Below are 20,175 nucleotides of genomic sequence, written 5' to 3'. Positions count from 1 at the left end.
AAAAAAAAAAAAAAAAAAAAAAAGGCGCGTGTGCCACCACCGCCTGGCTGATAAATTGGTTCTTATCAAGGTTTACAATCTTCCTTAAATTCTGAAGAGGTTACAAAACAAAATCCACTTATGTAGATTTTAAAGTAATTTTTCCAAGTAACTTTATCCTTTAAAGAAGACATTACTATGAAATACAGATAAGAACTAAGTTATAATAAAGCTCAGTGGTATATAGCTCTTGCCTAGAAGTCATAAAGCCTTGGGTCCAATCCCTAGTTTAGGGGAGGGGAAGAAAGCTTAGTTAGAAAATTTCTGTTGGAAAGAGTATGGTTTCGGGGAGCTGGAAAGATGGCTCAGCCATTAAGAGCAATGATGGTTCTTCCAAAGGTCCCGAGTTCAATTCCCAGCAACCACATGGTGGCTCACAACCATCTGCAATGTGATCTGATGCCCTCTTCTAATGTATCTGAAGACAACTACAATGTACTCATATACATAAAATAATTTTTTTTAAAAAAATATGGTTTCCAAATGACCATTGACATTTCCAGCCAAAACTTCCTCCCAAAACCATCCAGCAGCCTAGAATTTTTTTTTCATTACACTTTAATTTATGTATCTGTGTGTGGGCACATGGCCTGGCACATGTGTAACAGGAGTCAGTTTTCTCTTTCCACCATATGGGTCCCCAGGGATCAAACTCGGGCTGTGCAGTAGCAGGGACCTTTACCACTGAACCATCCTGACAACCCCAACATACAATATGTAAACCAGAAATCTTGCCTTATGGTAACTACTAGCATGAGTTTTAGGTACTCTTATCTTATTTTACTTTATTCTTGAGTAAGTCTCCCTACATAGCCCAAGCTAGCCTCAAAATTAAAAGCCCTGTTCTCTTCCCAAAGTGCTGGGTTTACAGGTGTATACCATCATACCCTGCTATATTTTAGCTTCTATTAACTAGCATTTTACGAATAGAATATCGTAAATCCAGCAGTTTGATTTTTTAAAAACATAAATACATATATATTGATGCACACAGATGCATGTGTGTTTTATCAAAGGTGATTCACATTCATCATAACAAGTCAATATCCAAAGTATTAATCTTTTTTTTTTTTTTTTGGTTTTTCGAGACAGGGTTTCTCTGTGTAGCCCTGGCTGTCCTCGAACTCAGAAATCCACTGGCCCTCTGCCTCCCAATTGCTGGGATTAAAGGCATGCACCACCACTGCCCTTAAATCTGTCATCTAAAGATATAATTAGAACAAACATACAAGATTTTTAAAGACAGTGAAAGGGCCAAGGTTATATAGATCAGCAGCAGAAGACCTGTCTAGCTTGTGTGTGAGGCCCCAGATTCTGGATTGACCCTAGCACTGAGAAAATAACAAGTAAATATGAAAAGTAGTAAAACTTAGTTGAGTTTTACTCATAACTCATACTTATTTCCTAATAAGTATAGCTAAAGTTTATGCCTATCAACTAAAAACAGTTTTAGGGCTGGAAAGATGGCTCAGTGATTAAGAGCACAAGCTACTCTTGAAGAGGACCCAGGAGTGACCCACAACTATCCATAATTCCTGTTTCGGCCTCTTTACACAACCATACATAAGAGGCAAAACACAAATAAAATAAAATAGTCTGAAAAACTTTAAAACTATTATGTATGTATTTCTTAAGTTTTTCTTACATTTCAGCACATCTATGAGAATCAAACAAAAGCCATTTGAAAGGTTTTGGAGAATATGACATATAAAACTGATGAGTAGATTCACCCAAAAAATGCAGTATAGCCCCAGCTGCACAAGAAAACCATCTGGCAGCTTTCAGAGAAGACTAGTATCTGTACCTTGAGAGAGCATGAAAACTAAGCCTCAAGGAACTGGGAACCCGGTGTCTATTTTTGAAAATTCCAGTGACATAGACTACTTAGATGATGGGTATCACTAACGAGGCCAGATTAAGAAAAATATAAGAGGAAAGAGACTGTTCTACCTACCGTGTAGAACCATGGTAACAGAGCACCAAGTGTATGATGTGGACTTATTTCAGTTGTTGAACAAGAAAAAAACATGCCTGGAGTGATGACTCAGCTGTTGCTCTTCTAGAGAAACATGACCTGGGTTCCCAGAACCCACTTGGGGGCTGGAAATCTTCAGTAACTGTTAGAGTGATGTTTTGTATACTGTATAAAGATTATCCTTCTATTGCTCAAATGTTGATTTCTGTGCAGGCAGAAATCGACTCCAGGCCATCCTTAGGTATTGTCATTATTATGAAACATATCCTCCCACCTTAGTCTTTTGTATATGCTAGTCTCCATCAGCTCCTGATTGATCAAAGAAAGAGCCAACAGCTAGGCTGGAAAATTAAGTGGAGACTTCTGGCCTGAAATGAGAACTAAGATGAACAAGAGCCGTGTGGCAGAATGTAGGCCAGGCCAATACTGTCACGTTGGAATAGCTGAGAATCTGTGCAGCCATAATGCCCAAAGCTTTTAATAAATTTAAGTCTCCGTGTCATTATTCAGAGCTGGGGCGGGCATTGAAAGGCCATTTGGTTCCATGTAACTCCAGATTCTGAGCTCCAAGGGATTCAACACCTTCTGACTTCTTCACTCATGCATGTGATGCACATAAAGGGACTCAGGCAAAAACTCACATACAAAAAAATTTTACAAATCTTTTTAAAAAAATTTTGAGTAAAAAATACTTAAACACAATGACATTCAAGATGGTAGGAGTATGAGCTATTTTTGCCATTTTATATTTTTGTGGATTAGACCTGGAAAACACGAAACTACTCCTCCAGAGTCAAGGGCTGACACAGAGGCGACTAAGGCCATGCAGCTTAGGATTTGCACAATTCCCTTCAGAAGCTGACAACACTGAGGTCCTTTATTCTGTCAGAAGAATGGCTGATTCAATAAATCAATAATCTAGATGAGCTTTAAGCCATCCAATCTTTTCATTAAAAGCTCATGCCATCAACACTAAGATTTATTTCCTGAAATGCATACATAATCAACAGTTTATTTCATATGAGTTCATAAAATGGAAATAAACTCCTATCTTTCAGCATGTGACATGGAATACCTAAGACAACTGCTCTGGCAGCAAAGTGCTATCCTGGCACAAACTGGCTACGTATCATATTTGATATCATAGCTGAAAAGCGTGCCATACCTTAGTGAAAAACAACATGTTTTAATGGCTGAGACAAATGAACTAGCTCTGTGAAATGAAAATGACATACGATCCCAGACAATAAATGATATTCCAAGAAGAGTCAGGGGGCTTTTCAATGCAGCTCCAGTTTGGTAACAAATAAAAGAACAATGCAGTGAGCTGTGTAGGTTCAAAGCAAACTTCACATAGTATACAGGGTATACAAGGAAAAAGCACTGTGATCCTGAGATAGCCTGACAGACTATAAATGCCTGGAGTAAATGCTTCCTACAAATATACAAGTGAAAACTGCAAGAAGCATTTTTGAAAGTAATAGTTACAAAGACAATAGCTTTGAGCACAGATTACTTGCCTCTGGCCATGAGATGTGTAAAGATTATATCCTGGACTTCACTGATCCTTATATTATAGATCTTTCAGTTTAGCAGGCACGGAAGCAGCAGCTGTGAAAATCTTGCGCTCACTCCACCCCTCACTCTAGTTTTGTTAGTGACAAACATTCAACACTATAAAGCAGGTAGTGGGCAAAATGACCAGCCATGCACTGGGACAGAACAACTCAAAATGTGCTCTACGGTTGATATTACACTATCCTAGTTGACAATTTTGGAAAGATTTACAGAATAAAAATATATTATGTGTTATTTACTCTCAAAAATATTAGGTTTCAGATATTTGTGCAAACCAAAAATCTAGACTATTTCTTTTATTTTTTGGTTGTGAGCCTCACCTTTAACAGCTGAGCCATCTCTCCAGCCCGATTATACTTATTTCTGTAGAGGGAAATTCTACATTTTTTAAAAGCCTCTATGCACTGAAAATTAGTTTCAATACCAATTAAGCTATTATATTTAATTCTGAACGCTGTACTGATTAAATACATAATTCGCTAAAAGGCTGAAAATCTAAAAGAAATCAGATACAGTATCTCTGAAACAAAGCAGGAAGGCATTATTAGCTCTACCAGTTTAACTGCTTTCTTAATACACACCCAAGTAATACGATAGTGACTCTCGACGGGAGAAGCTTTCATCTAGGTTACTTATTAAAAAGTTCCCAGGAAAGAGACTGTAAAAAAACTAAGAACTAATCCATGACATAAACTATTTGATATTAGCTACATGTTATTACAAATACCAGAACCCCCACTACAATGTAATCCACACCATAGACTTTTGTCCTTGTAACTGTGTAGCTTAAACCATATTCTACTCTATATTTAAGATTGTAAACTCCTTTTCTTCTAACCTATCTGAGCATAATCATTTAACATATTTTAGGTGGTGGAAGAGTAATAGGGATTGAACCCATGGCGTGGCCCAGAGTTTTACCCTGAGACCGAACATACACTGTTTAGTTTTTTTACATATATATTTATTACACATATGCATGTGTGTATGCCCAGAGCTGTAAATATAAAACAAAATAAAAATTTCAAAATCAAACAATAAAAGCATGTGTAAACTGAATAAATCAGATGGCATAATCAGTGCTAAAATCATCAACTTGAAATGCAGCTTGTCAGCTATCACAATACACCAAATAATGTGAATCAGAAACCTATACAAAAACATGGTCATTCCTGACATACTTTTTTTGTTGTTGTTTTTCAAGACAGAGTTTCTCTGTATAGCCCTGGCTGTCCTGGAACTCACTCTGTAGACCAGGCTGGCCTTGAACACAGAAATCTGCCTGCCTCTGCCTCCCAAGTGCTGAGATTAAAGGCATGTGCCACTACTCGGTGACATACTTCTTTTTCACATGAAACAACTCTTACTTCACCAGAAATTTCCAAGGTAACAGAAATGTATCTCTCTAAATTTAAAAGCCTCAGGTCTTCCAGACGACATAGTTAATCTTCTAAAACTGTATCGTCATATTGGCATTCCTATTGACCCAAGAAACCCTTTATCCCTTTTTAATTTAATCAGCACACACAGGAAACTCTTGAATCAAGAAATCTCAAATAGTGAGCTGACCAGGTCCTGAGACATAGTGCTTAAGATCAAAAGAATCTTTTAGTGAAGATTCTCTTCTACTAAAATTCAATCATCGTGGGTTTGGTTTGGTTTTTGGAGACAGGGTTTCTCTGTGTAGCCCTTGCTGTCTGGAACTTACTTTGGAGACCAAGCTGGCTTCCAACTGGATATCTGCCTGCCTCTGCCTCCCAAGTGCTCAGATTAAAAATGTGTGCCACCACCACTTGGCCTATTCAATCATCTTATTCCCATTACAACTGTGTATAGATCAGGTACAGCAGTAAAGAAAGTTATGTTATTAACAAAACAACACAGAAGTCCATGACTTTTTCTGTCTGGAAACTAGAGAGCATCAAACAGCTGTTTGTCTACCCTCTGTCACAGTTCAGGAGAAGTGGAAATTTGCAACTATTCAAATAAGACTATATTCACCAGATGTTTTTAATAACTAATTCCCATTTATTATCAAAATATTCATTTGAAAATTACCTTTCGCTATTCACACCAGATCATTCTGCCCTGGAAATATACAGAGCCCAATTAAAAGTTACAATATTAAAAACCTAGTATTCCCATATCTTAAAACTTCTTTAAAGCTAATCAGTTGTGGGGTTTTTGCTTTTGTTAGTATTACCGATGAGGTCTTTTGAATTTCACTGAAAATTGTTAGACTGCATAATGAATAAATGCAAAATAACCAGTATGTCAATTAAAACACTACACATAAAGGTTACAGAACTTGAATATACTAGAGAGAACAGCAAAAAGCCAAGGAAAGATCTGGTAGGAATGTCACCAAAACTCTGCCAATTGTGGGGCAAGGTAGACACAGATCAAACTGTATTTTATTCTTCAGATATTCCTACTATGAAGGATCGGTATGCAACTTAACTTTGTACTTTTCTCCAGAATCAATAAAGAACGTTCTCACTTTCTAGTCATCTTCAGCCGAATCTGAAAGGCTGCAGTTCCTTGGAGCCTGCTAACAGTAACTTTCTTCCTTGACCCAAGAAGGCAGAGTGCCAGAGGGAAATAGCAAAGAGTAGCACTATATAAACAGGGCGAGTGGTACAAGAACAGAGCCAAGTTATATAACCAAAATATATTTTAAAATATGTTCAGAACTCGTAACAACCTTTGCCTTTGGTTGGTTTCTTGTTTGGAGTATCAGTTGAAACAGTTAATTCAATATTATCTGGATCGCCTCCTTCCTCTTCAATAGCCTACATTAGAAAGAGAAGTTAATATGCTACACAAACTATCTAAACTTATTTTATAAATACTTAATGAAAATATATTACCAAACCTCCAGCCTCAAGACATTAGAATCGCCAGTTATTTTACAAACCGACTTCACAAACGAGTAAATTATGCTACACAGAAAGGGGTCGGGGGGTGGGAGGGTGTCACTGAGTTATCGAAATGTCATGGAACTTGAAATTCCACCCAATCGATGGTTACATGTCACATATACTAAACAAGAACCTAAATACGTTCTATTACATTAAAGTTTGTATCTACTTAAATACTTAAGAGTTTTCCTAATGTGTATTGCGTACATTTGTTCCCCTCTCCGATTCCAAGGCTTCACGCAAATAAACCTAAAAGCTTAAAAGGACTGAAAACGTGGATGATTACGCTGATGCAATCAGAAATTAAGAATTACAAATAAGTCAGTTAAAAGCCTAGTTGGAAAAAAAAAAAAGATGAACCTTCCTTCTCATCCACTCATCAACTCCCACTACCGATTTCTCCGAACAGGGGTGAAGAAACGGTTGGACACAATTAAACGGTAACTTCGGCCAAGTCAGCAAACTAACCATCTCCTGGGAGCCTGAGCGATGCACGCGCTGCGCACCGCCCGCAGGCCTGGGTACCCAGCGCCGCCCAGGGTCTGCAGCTCCACCCTCCGCAGGCCGCGGAGCGACGGAGAGGGCGTCCCAGGGGAGGCAGGGGGCGCGACCGGCGGCGGCTCGCGAGGCCGCTGGAAGGCCAGGCTCCTGGCGGAGGCGCGGGCCTCGCGCGCCCGGCATGCACAGGCGCCACTGGGTCCGCCCCGACCGCGGAAGAGCAGCAGCTAAACGGCGCGGCCTACGCTGCCCTGCGCGCAGCGTCCGGGCCTCACCTGCTTCAGCCGGGAGACCAGTACCGTCTTGACCCCGTTGATGTCCAAGTTGCGGCGCTTCAGCTCGGACCTGAGGTCGATAACCCGCAGCTCGGTGATCTTCTTCCCTTCCGCCTGCCCTGAGGCGGCCGAGGCTATCACGGCCCCGGCAGCGGCAGCCATCTTGAGAAAGCAACGCGCTGCCGAGGCAGCTAGTGGGCTGCAGGGCGGCGGCGGCGGAGGAGGAGGCAGCGGCGGTGGAGGCGGTGGCCGCGGCAGCACCAACTTCCAACCCGGGCCCTTGCGGCCAGCGGCGCCGCGCTACGCTGCGCACAATGAGCCGCTGACCACGCCCCCCGCGGGGGGCACGCCCCCGACTCAGCTCCAGCGCAACCTGCAGCGGCACCCGGATGACGGGTGCGCGTGCGCATTGAGCAGGCATGGAGGGGGCGGAGCTCGGAGCGGACCCCCGCTTGGCCTTTGGCGTGGTCCCCGACTGTCCAAGCGCGTCCGACCGCTCCGCTGTCCTCTGCGACACGATTCCCGCCTCTCCATTAGCCGCCTTCTCTCATCTCGAACCTAGAGCCATCGCCACATGTGAGGCACCCCATAGTACATAGAGTAGGTGCGTCTCTTCACCGAAGTGAGGGGGCGTGTGCGCAAGCCTTCCCGGAAGACGTTCAGAATCATCGCGGAAAGGTGGTCGGGGTACACTTAGTGAACTTAGGTCGGCGGGTTCCGCCCCCAGAACGCCCAGCGAAGCCTCCTGAGGCTGTGAGCCCAGGGGACAGTGTCACGCTGTGACCCCCCTGAAGCTTAGTCCCTCTTTGCCTGAAAACTACCAGGAAAACGTCTTCTCTGCGTTTCCCTCAGCTTGCCCATTCTCTCCGGCGGGCCTGATGACTCAATGAAATTGTTCACAAAAGGAAATTAGCTTAAAAGTATATGTTGCCCTGATCCTCTGCCCTGCACTGCCAGCACTTGGTATGTCAAGGACAGGGGCCACTTTATGGAGAAATAGCCCGTATAGTATCTCTTAGTAATTTTAGTATTATTAACCATCACAACGTAAATGTCTATAGAATAAACACAAAGTTCGAAACACTTAGGAAGCACAGGGAACTGAATTAGCATTTCCTGGTGGTTGTGGTGTTTTGTAGAGCCAAGGATTTGTTTTGTAGAGCAAGGTATGATGCGGTGGGAGGGGTTGCCTCATCTGGCCGATGCTGAGGCATCCCCACCCCCACGTACCAGCCATAAGACCGGTCTAGTATAGAATAGAGTTTATTCGGGGATATGGGAAGGGGAGCTGAGAAGGGAGAGGCAGAGAAAGGGGACAGAGAGAAGAGAAGGGAAGAGGCCGGCAGGAACACGTGGAGGGGGGTGAGGGGAGAGGGAGAAAGGGGTCAAAGAGAGTAAAGGGGGAGGGGCAAACATTCCATTTTATAGCAAGCCAGGCCTATCAGGCTGCTGCTAGTTAAGTGTTGGGCGGAGCCTAGAAGGAATGCTAAGGTGCTAACAGTGGTGGGTTTGGGGTTTTTTGTTTTGTTTTGTTTTGTTTTGTTTTACACCTTTTTCCAGTTTCCTGGTTATAAAACTTAAATTGGACTGAGCAGTAGTGGGACATGCCTTTCAGCACTAAGGGGGCAGAGGCTGGAGGATCTCCGAGATCTACTTCACCCTGGTGTCTGCAAAGTGACCCAGGACAGTCAGGGCTACAGGGAGAAAGCTTACCTTAAAAAAAAAAAAAAGCGCCTGGCGGTGGTGGCGCACGCCTTTAATCCCAGCACTTGGAAGGCAGAGGCAGGCGGATTTCTGAGTTCGAGGCCAGCCTGGTCTACAGAGTGAGTTCCAGGACAGCAAAGGCTACACAGAGAAACCCCGTCGAAAAACCAAAAAAAAAAGAAAGAAAGAAAGAAAAAAAAAAAATGTGAGGTGTGCCTTACTTTGAGTTGTCTTTCTGATGCATTTGGTTCAAATGGAGGAAAACTGGACGTTATAAAATCATACCTGGCAGTTTATAAAATCATACCTGGCAGTTCAGTTCAGCATTTCTTTATGGCTTTTAAGGAATTCTGGGATATAACAACTCCTGTAATTCTTCCCAGATGCTAAAAGTGATTAAATGACTTATAAAAGTTCATATGGCTCGTGTGTGGCAGAGCTGTGCTAGTAATCTTCAGATCTCCTGATTCCAAGTTCAACTCTCTTATACCACAAATGAGTTTGTCACACTTACCGAATTTTAGAACTCAAAGATTCTTAATCTTCAATACCAATTTCACCCCACCATATCCCTTCACAATAAATGAAAATGTTAATTAAGACCTAAGGGCTAATACCTATTGGCCATGGTTGCAGTAAAACTTTAGGTTTTATTCCATCATTGTTCTTTTTTGTTATTGTTGTTTTTGTTTTTCTCAAGACAGGGTTTCTCTGTGTAGCCCTGACTATTCTGGAACTCACTCTAGACCAGGCTGGCCTTGGACCCAGAAATCCATCTGCCTCTCCCTCTCAAGTGCTGGAATTAAAGGCGTGTGCCACCACTGCCTAGTTCTATCATTGTTCTTATCTTACTCTTATGGAGTATCTTCTGTGGATACTTTTAGCCAGGGATCATATTACTAACTCCAAATTAGTCATATATCTAAAGGGAAGGAATTTTTATTCAGCTGTTTCCTTTTAAGGATAAAAGAGGGCCTCTAATAATGGAGTAAAATGAAGATATATGTATTCTTATCTGATACCCTGGAGAAAGATGTCACTTTCCCAAATGCTGAGACTGCTTACCTCAAGTCTGGTAAGGAATAAACAACAGATAGTCTTCGGTTCTGCTCTGACCTCTTTTGAAAGCACAGCATGCTGAAAGTAAAAACAGTGAGATAAAAAGGACCAGAGAAGGGATAAGCATGATGTATGTTAATTATTTAGGTCCTGGCTTAGAGAAGAAGAGGGCAATAGTACAGAGACACTTGGAATGGACCTCATTAGCTTGTGTTAAATGTGGACTAGGATAGGATTGTGTAAAAAGCCCTAGTAGAGGTAAACAGTGTCATTCTGCCTGCAGTTTATTTGCAAATAATTGGAGAAAGAAAGAAGAAAAAAACTTGACACCGGGTTAGCAGTCACAAAAGATGTTAACAGAGGAAACAAGTGAGGTACCGTGTTATTGTGTCAGATGAAAAGCCAAGGACTGTGAGGGCTGGAGGTGAGCTTAGTGATTAGAGTGCTTTCCACACCTATCTGAAGCCCCAAGCTTGATCCCCAGTGAAGCCCAGTGTGTAAAGTTGCCCATTATATACTAGTCAAGCTTTTTAAAAATAAGTTTGAAGGCCGGGCGGTGGTGGCACATGCCTTTAATCCCAGCACTTGGGAGGTAGAGGCAGGCAGATTTCTGAGTTCAAGGCCAGCCTGGTCTACAGAGTGAGTTCCAGGACAGCCAGGGCTACACAGAGAAACCCTGTCTCGAAAAACGAAAATAATAATGATATAATAATAATAATAATAATAATTTTGAGGGCCAACAACACTACACTTGCTAAGTAAGCCTGGTGGCCTAAGTTCTATCCGAAAACTCTAGTAAAGATGTAAGTTGAGAAGAGATTGCAAAAAGAAATTGTCCTCTGACCTCCACAAGTGGTCCATGACACAACCATCCACATGCACTTGATAACATACACAATAATAATAGGGTTTTTTATATAGTCATTCTCTATGTAGCTCTGGCTGGCCTGAACTCTCTGTGTAGATCAGGTGGACCTAGAACTAATAAAGATCTACCTTCTTCAGCCTCCGGAGTGCTGGGCTTAAAGGTGTGTACCACCATGCCAAGCCCTAACTACATTTAAAAAGAAAATACAATTCAAAAAGGAGTGGCAATCATCCTGGTGCAGTGTCACACACCTTTAAACCCAGCATTCAGGAAGCGAGAAAAGGTAGATTTTTGTGAGTTCAAGCCATCCTGGTCTACATAAAGAGTTCCAGATGAGCCAGGGCCACACAATGAGATCCTATCTTTGAAAAATAAATAAACAAATAAGGGAATGACAATCTAGAGCTAATAAATAAATATATAAATAAATAGACAAATAAATACATAAGGAAATAACAATCTAGGACCAGCAAAATGGCTCACTAGGTAAAAATGCTTAAGCCACAAACTCTGATGGCCTGAGTTCTATCCCCAGAACCCATATCCAAGGTAGAAGGAGAGAATCAACTCCACATTTGTCTTCTGGCCTCTAGGCATGTACTGTTGTAGCACATAAACACCTACATTCACACTAATAACAGGAAAATTATATGATAATCTATATTTTTATACAGAGCCACTTGCTGTTTATTAAGCCTTTAACACTTATGGGTTTTTTTGTTTGTTTGTTTGTTTGTCGAGACAGGGTTTCTCTGTGTAGCCCTGGCTGTCCTGGAACTCACTCTATAGACCAGGCTGGCCTCAAACTCAGAAATCCACCTGCCTCTGCCTCCCAAGTGCTGGGACTAAAGGCGTGCACCACCACCACCCGGCTAGTACTTGATATTTTAAAAGGCAGACCTGGTTCTGGGAAGACAGCATTGCCTTATCTGCCTTGTGTATGTAGTATGGGTTGTTAACACGTACTCTTGTGAATACTGAAGACTTAAACAGCAACTGATCTGCCCACATGAATCTTTACTCAGATATCAAAGCATCTGATAAGCAAAACATTAATAAGTCAGAAAAAGATGCACAATTACAACTCTAGCCAATGATGTGAAGTAGATGAACATAGCCCCCTGAAAGCCTATATTTGTAAAAAAAAGATAACCCCTACAAATGGATTGAATGGTTATATTATAGAAGAGAAACATTAACAATGCCAATAAGACAGGCATAGTACTGCACACCTGTTGAAAGGGGGTTGAAAGTTCTAATAACTAGTTCAAGAACATAAACTAAATTGAAGATCCCAAATGCTTCCAAATTCATTAGCTTTGAAAAATTCTAAGTTCTTTTTTTTATTTTTATTTTTATTTATGTGAGTACACTGTAGCTATCTTCAAACACACCAGAAGAGGGCATCCGATCTCACTACAGATGGTTGTAAGCCACCATGTGGTTGCTGGGAATTGAACTCAGGACCTCTGGAAGAACAGTCAGTGCTCTTAACCGCTGAGCCATCTCTCCAGCCCCAAATTCTAAGTTCTAATTTATGCTTTTCACTTCTGAGATTTAAACTGAGTCTCAACCTTGGACATCATTCTCCTGACACCTACTCTCATATGGGCTTGCACACCTCCCTTGTCTTGAAATGTCATTACTTGACCAGTTCTTTCCTGTTGGGCAGCAAATACATTATCGTTTCCTTGTCCTAACGCAAAGTGTAAAACTTCTGACAATGCCGAGGAGGCAGATGATACACAATAGGTTTACTTAGCTGTCTGGGAGGGCCCTAGGATGTTGCAGTACTTGATCCCTTGCACCAAAGTGGGAAGTGGGAAGGACACACAGAGAGGGAGACTGAAATCAAAGGAGATGAGCCCACCATTTGAAGTAAAAAAAAAAAAAGTATTTGTTAATGATGAAAAAGTGTTTAGACATAGCACATTATTCCTAAGTAGTTTTGTTTCCTTGTTGGATTTGTTGTTGTTTGGTTTGGTTTGGCTTAGTTTTGGTTTTTTGAGACAGGGTCTCATTATGTATCCCTCCTGGCTGTCCTGAAACTCATTCTATAGACCAGGCTGGCTTCAAACTCAGAGGTCTACCTTCCGCTGCTTCCCAAGTGCTGAGATTAAAGGCATGAACCATCATAGTCTGAGTTCCTAAATAGTTTTTTTTTTTTTTTTTTGGTTTTGTTTTGGTTTTTTTGTTTTTTTTTGGTTTTTCGAGACGGGGTTTCTCTGTTTAGCCCTGGCTGTCCTGGAACTCACTCTGTAGACCAGGCTGGCCTCAAACTCAGAAATCCACCTGCTTCTGCCTCCCAAGTGCTGGGACTAAAGGTGTGCGCCACCATCACCCGGCCCTAAATAGCTTTTTTTCTTTTCTTTTTTTTGGGGGGGCGGGTTGAGACAGGGTTTCTCTGAGTAGCCCTGGCTGTCCTGGAACTCACTTTGTAGACCAGGCTGGCCTCGAACTCAGAAATCCACCTGCCTCTGCCTCCCGAGTGCTGGGACTAAAGGCGTGTGCCACCACCGCCCGGCTTTTAGTGTTTTGTTTTTGGGGTTTTCTTTTTTGTTTGTTTGTTTGTTTGTTTTTTGTTTGGTTTGGTTTTTCGAGACAGGATTTCTCTGTATAGCCCTGGATGTCCTGGAACTCACTCTGTAGACCAGGCTGGCCTCGAACTCAGAAATCCGCCTGCCTCTGCCTCCCAAATGCTGGTATTAAAGGCGTGCACCACCACCCTCTAAATAGCTTTTAAAGACAAAAAGTGAAAGGAAAAAATTAAGGGCTGTCCTGAAAAGAAGCCATGCCAAGTTTTGTTTTGAGATGTTAATATATTGTATTCTGGAACCAAAGTAATCTTGCAAGGACTGCATCTGTGCTTCATATCATGTTGAAAACAACATCGTGTGCCTGATATCCATGACATTTGTAGTATTAATGCCACTATTATTACTCCGGTAGAGGAGTCTACATTTTAAGATACCAACCTTTATCTTTGTTCACAAATATTTCTATAAATAATGAAAACTCTAGCAGGGAAGCCGGGTGGTGGCGGCGCACACCTTTAATCCTAGCACTTGGGAGGCAGAGGCAGGTGGATTTCTGACTTCAAGGCTAGCCTGGTCTCAAAACAAACAGATAACAAAAAAAATCACAAGGAAGCAAGATCCTATGACTAGAAAGTAGATTAAATGACAAACAGAGGTCGGGAAGTAGTGGCTCTGTAGAGTGAGTTCCAAGATAGCCAGAGCTAGACAGAGAAACCCTGTCTTGAAAACAAACAAACAATCAAAAACAACAACAACAAAAAAGACCTACTTGGGCTGGAGAGGTGGCTCAGAGGTTAAGAGAACTGACTGTTCTTCCAGAGGTTCTAAGTTCAATTCCCACATAGAATGACAGATACATAGTGAACATGGAAGCTGCCAAAGCTTGAAAAACCAGAGAAAGGCTGGATATGGTGGTACATGCCTCTAGTCCCCAGCAGATCTCTGTGAGTTTGAGGACAGCTTGATCTACGATTAAAACCTACATGGGCCAGGCAGTGGTGGCGCATGCCTTTAATCCCAGCACTTAGGAAGCAGAGGCAGGTGGATTTCTGAGTTGGAGGCCAGCCTGGTCTACAGAGTGATTTCCAGGACAGCCAGGGCTAGACAGAGAAACCCTGCCTCGAAAAACAAACAAACAAAAAAACAAACAAACAAACAAACAAAGACCTACATGGGCTGGAGAGGTGGCTCAGAGGTTAAGAGCACTGACTGTTCTTCCAGAGGTCCTGAGTTCAATTCCCAGCAACCACATGGTGGCTTATAACCACAATCTGGGATCCTAATGGGATCTTATCCCCTTTTCTGGTGTGTCTGAAGACAGCTACAATGTACTTATATACATAGAATAAATAATTCTTTTAAAAAGCAGTAATTAAAGATCTACTGTGGGAAAAACACCAAAGAACTTGAAGTTATAAAGTGTTATTACAACTCTGAGCCAAAAGTAAAAATTCTAGAACCAGACAACTATATAAATAAAACAAGAAATTCATTAGTTTGTTTTTCTGTAGAAAATTACCAATGAAGTGGTCTTGTTACCTAGGATCTGATGAGTATGAATAGTCTACCAAGACTGAATAATGAGCTAACCCAGACCTGTAATCCTACCAACCTGAGAAGCTAAAGCAGGACCACAAGTTGGAGGCCTGCAGGAATTCCAGAGTTCAAGGCCAAGCTGGATAACTTAGTGAGACTCCATTTCAAAATGAAAAAAGGCTCAGTGGTAATGCACCTGTCCATTGAGGCCCTAGGTCCAACCTCTATTACTGGATGGGTAGGAAGATGAATGAACCACAAGAGGGATAGGATGTGGCTCAGTGTTAGTGTTTGCCTAGCATATGTGAGGCCCAGGATTTGATCACCAGTACTGAATATCAAACAGCCAACAACACACTGAAATAGACTGGAAAGGGAAAAGAATGGAAAGTACGAAGGAATCTTTTTTTCTTTTCTTTTTCTTTTTTAAAGATTTATAGGCCGGGCAGTGGTGGCGCACGCCTTTAGTCCCAGCACTTGGGAGGCAGAGGCAGGTGGATTTCTGAGTTCGAGGCCAGCCTGGTCTACAGAGTGAGTTCCAGGACAGCCAGGGATACACAGAGAAACCCTGTCTCCAAAAAAGCTTTATTTCTTTATTATATGTAAGTACACTGTAGCTGTCCTCAGACACACCAGAAGAGGGCATCAAATCTCATTATGGATGGTTGAGAGCTACCATGTGGTTGCTGGGATTTGAACTCAGGACCTTCAGAAGAGCAGTCAGTGCTCTTAACCGCTGAGCCATCTGTCCAGCCCCATATGAAGGAATCTTAATCAGTATTTTCACAGGAATGAGATTGCAAACTCAAATTGAATAACTTAAGAACAACTTAATAAAGGAATTATTTGTAAAGACAGGGATGGGATATATGAAATTACATGGTTGCATACACCTTTAATCTCAGCACTTGGGAGGCAGAGGCAGGTGGGTCTCTATAAATATAAAGGGGTTTGGTCTACAAAGCAAGTTCTAGGGCAACTAATGTTTTGTAGAGAAACATTGTCTCAGAAAATAAAACAAAACATAAGTAATTGAATAAATAAAAAATAAAACTTTAAAGAAAAAGATACAAGAAGGAGAAGTATATGGAGAAGGCTGTCATTTGACAGGCCTGTGTCTCCAGGTAGGAGATGGACCTCCATGGTAACTTCATAGCAAAGCGAGGTGGGGGAGAGGGTAGGGTCATAAAAATATGTAGACCAGCCTCTATCTAGATGACTTTATAGAAGTTGTTGGGATTGTAACACGTGTTGGCAAACATTCTGGGCACAGTATCAGTATAGAATAACCAACTGCATTTCATTGTATCATTTTTTAACAAAATAAATCTTTGGAAAAAATAATCACTGGGTGTAGCAGTGCATTCCTGCACCCCAGAACTGAGCACACCAAGGAGGAATGATAATGAGTTTCAGACCGTCTTGGACAACAAAAGCAAAACCCCTTATCAAACCAAACCAAACAAACAAACAGGACAAAGCAAAACCCAAACTCACTGTTTAAGATTACCAATATTCAGTCACACAATCTGGTTCCATCCTAAAGACAAGCAACAACTCATTCACAATAATATAAAGAACACCAAGTGTCCAGTAGCAAACCAGCTGTGGGAGACACTGCATGGAAAACTGAGACAGTATTAGGAGAATTAAAGAAGACCTAAATAGAGGGAGAGACCTCTAGTTCATAGATTTTTAAAACACTCAATATTGTAAAAATATTCATTCTAAACTTACCTATTTACTCAATATAATTCCAATCAGAATACTAACCTCTTTATTTGTAGGATGAGCAGAGGGATTCATTTGGATTTTATATGGAATGGAAATGTCTAATAGGCAGTCTCTCTCTCTTACACTTGCTGTTGCTCTCTCTTGTTCTTGATCAAATCCAGGCCTCACTCATGCTACCAAAAATGTTTAAAGGAAAAAAATGAAAATCAGCACATGTTCTATTATTATTATTGTGGAATGTGGTGTTAACAGAGATACTGAAAATGGGACAAAATAGAGAAAACCAAAACAGGTCCATGAAGTTGATTTTTTTTAAAGACTTATTTTATGCATATGAATTTTTTGCTTTTGTATATGTCTGTATACCACATGAAAGCGGTTTTCTTGGGAGCCAGGAGAGAATGCCATATCCAACAGGAGCTGGAATACGGAAGGTGTGAACCTCCTTGTAGGTGCTGGGAAGCAAACCAGGTCCGCTGCAACAGTAACCAATGCTCTTAACTTCTGAGTTATCTCTCCAGACCCATGCACTTGATTTTTTTTTACCCATTTGATGCCATAGAGCATTGGTATAAGAACAGATTTTTTTATTTTTTTAACGAATTACATTGAAGCAAAAGAGTGACCATGAATCAAGGCTTGTCTGGGCTACATAATGAATTCCAAGCCAGTGTGACCTCAGTGTGATATCATGTCCCAAACCAAAACTTCATTGCAATTGCTATTTTACACAAAATACAACTAAATTTCATGTAGATAATAGTTCTAAATATGTGCCAAAATAATGATTTCTTTAAAGCCAGGCATGGAGGCACACACTAAAGGCCAGCCAGGGCTATATAATAAGATCCTGTTTCAATAATAATAATAATAATAATAATAATAATAATAATATAAAATGATAATAATTATAATAAAGATTATAATGCAAAGAATACACAAACACCACCAGTTTCAGTGTGCAGATACAATATGGAAATGTAAGTAGAAAGACACACAGGGCAAAGTATCAGTAGAGTGTGCACAGTGACTTATGACAGGAAACCTAAAGATGGCACATCCCTGTGTTTTATATGACAAATAGGGACAGTGATCTGGTTTTTCTGTGACAGTATAGTTTTTGATCCAGGAAAATTATTTTCAAAGGATCCTTTTCCATTGAACTGAGTTGCCAGAGGGAGAAGTAAATCATTAGTTCATACATGTGTGTCCTCAAAGTCATTTTGGGAGTGTGTAGTCAGGATTTTATGGCACTAAAAGTCTTATGTACACACAGAAGCACCAATAGCAAAGGAAAGGACTTACAGAGATGATTTCAGTATCACTAAGAATTTCTGAACTTGGGGAATGTAACTCTGTTGGTAGCAGGCTTGTCCAGTGTGCATGTACTAAGCCTTGGGTTCCATCCCCAGCACTGCATAAAACCAAGTCTGGTGTTACACATCAGTAATCCTAGCACCCAGGAAATAGAGAAGGGTCAGTAGAGGCAGAAGGATCAAAAGGTCAAAGTAATTCAAAGCTACATATCCTTTTTTTAAAAAAAAAATGTTTAATTATATATAGTTCTTTTAGCATTGTTTTTGTTTGTTTGTTTTGGGGGGAGGGGTATTATTGTTTTCAAGACATGGTTTCTCAGTGTAGCTCTGGCTGTCCTAGAACTTGCTCCATAGACCAGGCTGGCCTTGAACTCAGAGATCCATCTACCTTTGTCTCCCCAGTGCTGGGATTAAAGGTGTGTATTACCACTGCCTGGCTGAAGCTACATATTCTTTTGAAGCCAGCCTGGGCTAACACAATGCAACACTGGTCACCATAATAATTTCTTTAAAATTTCAGTAAAAAAAATGGTCAAGACTTGAAAAAGTACTTTTTTTTTTTTTTTTTTTTTTTTTTTTTTTTTTTTTTGGTTTTTCGAGACAGGTTTTCTCTGTATAGCCCTGGCTGTCCTGGAATTCACTCTGTAGATCTCAGAAATCCACCTGCCTCTGCCTCCCAAGTTCTGGGATTAAAGACGTGCACCACCACAGCCCTTGAAAAAGTACTTTATCAAATAAAAATTCAAAGTTTATATATACATACATAAGTATATATAACATACATTATTTCAAATAAAATTTGTGTACATATAATTAAAATGTACATGAAAATTGGAAGCAGCATATTTAAAGTTATGCTTTGTCTTTAGATCCCAGTGTATTATCTAAATCAGAGAGGATTAATAATGGTATGGTTGGAACTCATTAGTGCTAAGAGAAAATATAGGTAAAACCACTACCAAGCATCTAGGCTAATTTAAGAAAATTACAGGACTACATATTTCTTTTACCCTGAAATGTACTTCTAAACCTGTGCTCTATTGAAAAACAAATACAGCCATATACCACATAACATTCTAGCCCTTGGTGGGCCCATAAGATTGCGTAGTTCAGGGCTGGAGAGGTAGTGGGGCAGTTAAGAGTATGCACCATTCTTGCAGAGGAGCCAGTTCAGTTTCCTACCCTCATGTTACATTGCCCACAACTGCTTGTAACTTTAGCTCCCAAGAATCTGACACTTTCTTTTGGCCTCTATCAGCACCTGTACACAGACACACAAACATGCACATGATTAAAAAATAAAATATTTTTTAAGCTGTTTAAAAAAAAAAAAAAGTCCTATCACCCGGTGACACAATAGCCATCTGGTTTGTGTAAGTGGTCTCTCCCTGATGTTCACATAATCGCTCAGTGATGCAGTGCTCAGATCATATCTCTGCTGTTAAGCAACACGTGACTGTGCACGTAGCAGCAGTATTTGTATGCCACACCTCACAAGCCACCCAAATGTCAATTAACAGGAAAGCAGATAAATTGTGGTGTAGTCATGCAAAGTAATGTTCTCTAGTACTCAGTATGAAGCAGTTGTAGTTCCTACAACAATATGGTTATATTTTACAGAAATGTTGGAAAAAATCGAGAGACTGGTGAGATGGAATATGGAAAGATACCTAACTTCAACCTGCAGTTTCCTCATGTGCCCACACACATGTGAATATGCATAGACCCAGACCACACAAGGAAATAAATGATAAATGAATTAAAAACTTGTTTTAAAGATTTATTTACTTTATGTATACAAGTACACTGTCACTTCAGACACACCAGAAGAGGGTATCAGATACATTACAAATGGTTGTGAGCCACCATGTGGTTGCTGGGAATTGAACTTAGGAACTCTGGAAGAGCGGTCAGTGCTCTTAACCCCTGAGCCATCTCTCCAGCCCTAAAGAACTTTTAAAAAGAGACCAAATATAAAAGATCATAGATTGCCGGGCAGTGGTGGTGCATGCCTTTAATCCCAGCACTTGGGAGGCGGAGGCAGGTGGATTTCTGAGTTTGAGGCCAACCTGTTATACAGAGTGAGTTCCAGGACAGCCAGGGCTATACAGAGAAACCTTGCCCCCCCCCCAAAA

The 20,175-nt window shown here is 40.9% G+C and overlaps 1 protein-coding gene and 1 long non-coding RNA gene across 16 annotated transcripts in view; one reads left to right on the top strand and one right to left on the bottom strand.

The window, feature by feature from the left end:
- Sltm (SAFB like transcription modulator) overlaps positions 1–7,722 on the bottom strand; it is a 49,546-nt gene extending 41,824 nt beyond the window's left edge. For 6 of the 14 annotated variants that reach the window (XM_031346325.1, XM_031346327.1, XM_031346334.1 and 3 more), the window contains exon 1: positions 7,287–7,722. In XM_031346325.1, the coding sequence (XP_031202185.1) occupies positions 7,287–7,707 (421 nt within the window). In that variant the 5' untranslated portion in view covers positions 7,708–7,722. Of the gene's footprint in view, positions 1–6,296; positions 6,385–6,981; positions 7,210–7,286 lie in introns of those variants that run through there. The other 8 variants (XM_031346326.1, XM_031346329.1, XM_031346337.1 and 5 more) reach the window with 3 other exon arrangements.
- A 27-nt stretch (positions 7,723–7,749) lies between these two features.
- LOC116073951 lies at positions 7,750–19,808 on the top strand. 2 transcript variants are annotated; one of them, XR_004111976.1, is made up of 3 exons: positions 7,750–7,862; positions 9,953–10,065; positions 19,661–19,808. It is a non-coding gene; the product is annotated as an uncharacterized LOC116073951 (long non-coding RNA). The 2 variants fall into 2 exon arrangements; XR_004111977.1 differs by lacking the exon at positions 7,750–7,862 and adding an exon at positions 7,971–8,249.
- The last annotated feature ends 367 nt before the right edge of the window (positions 19,809–20,175 follow it).

This window comes from Mastomys coucha, unplaced genomic scaffold (genome assembly GCF_008632895.1).
Source record: "Mastomys coucha isolate ucsf_1 unplaced genomic scaffold, UCSF_Mcou_1 pScaffold23, whole genome shotgun sequence".
NCBI classification, from domain to species: Eukaryota; Metazoa; Chordata; class Mammalia; order Rodentia; family Muridae; genus Mastomys; species Mastomys coucha.
Note: the sequence above shows the minus strand (reverse complement) of the source record. Positions and strands in the feature narration are given on the sequence as shown.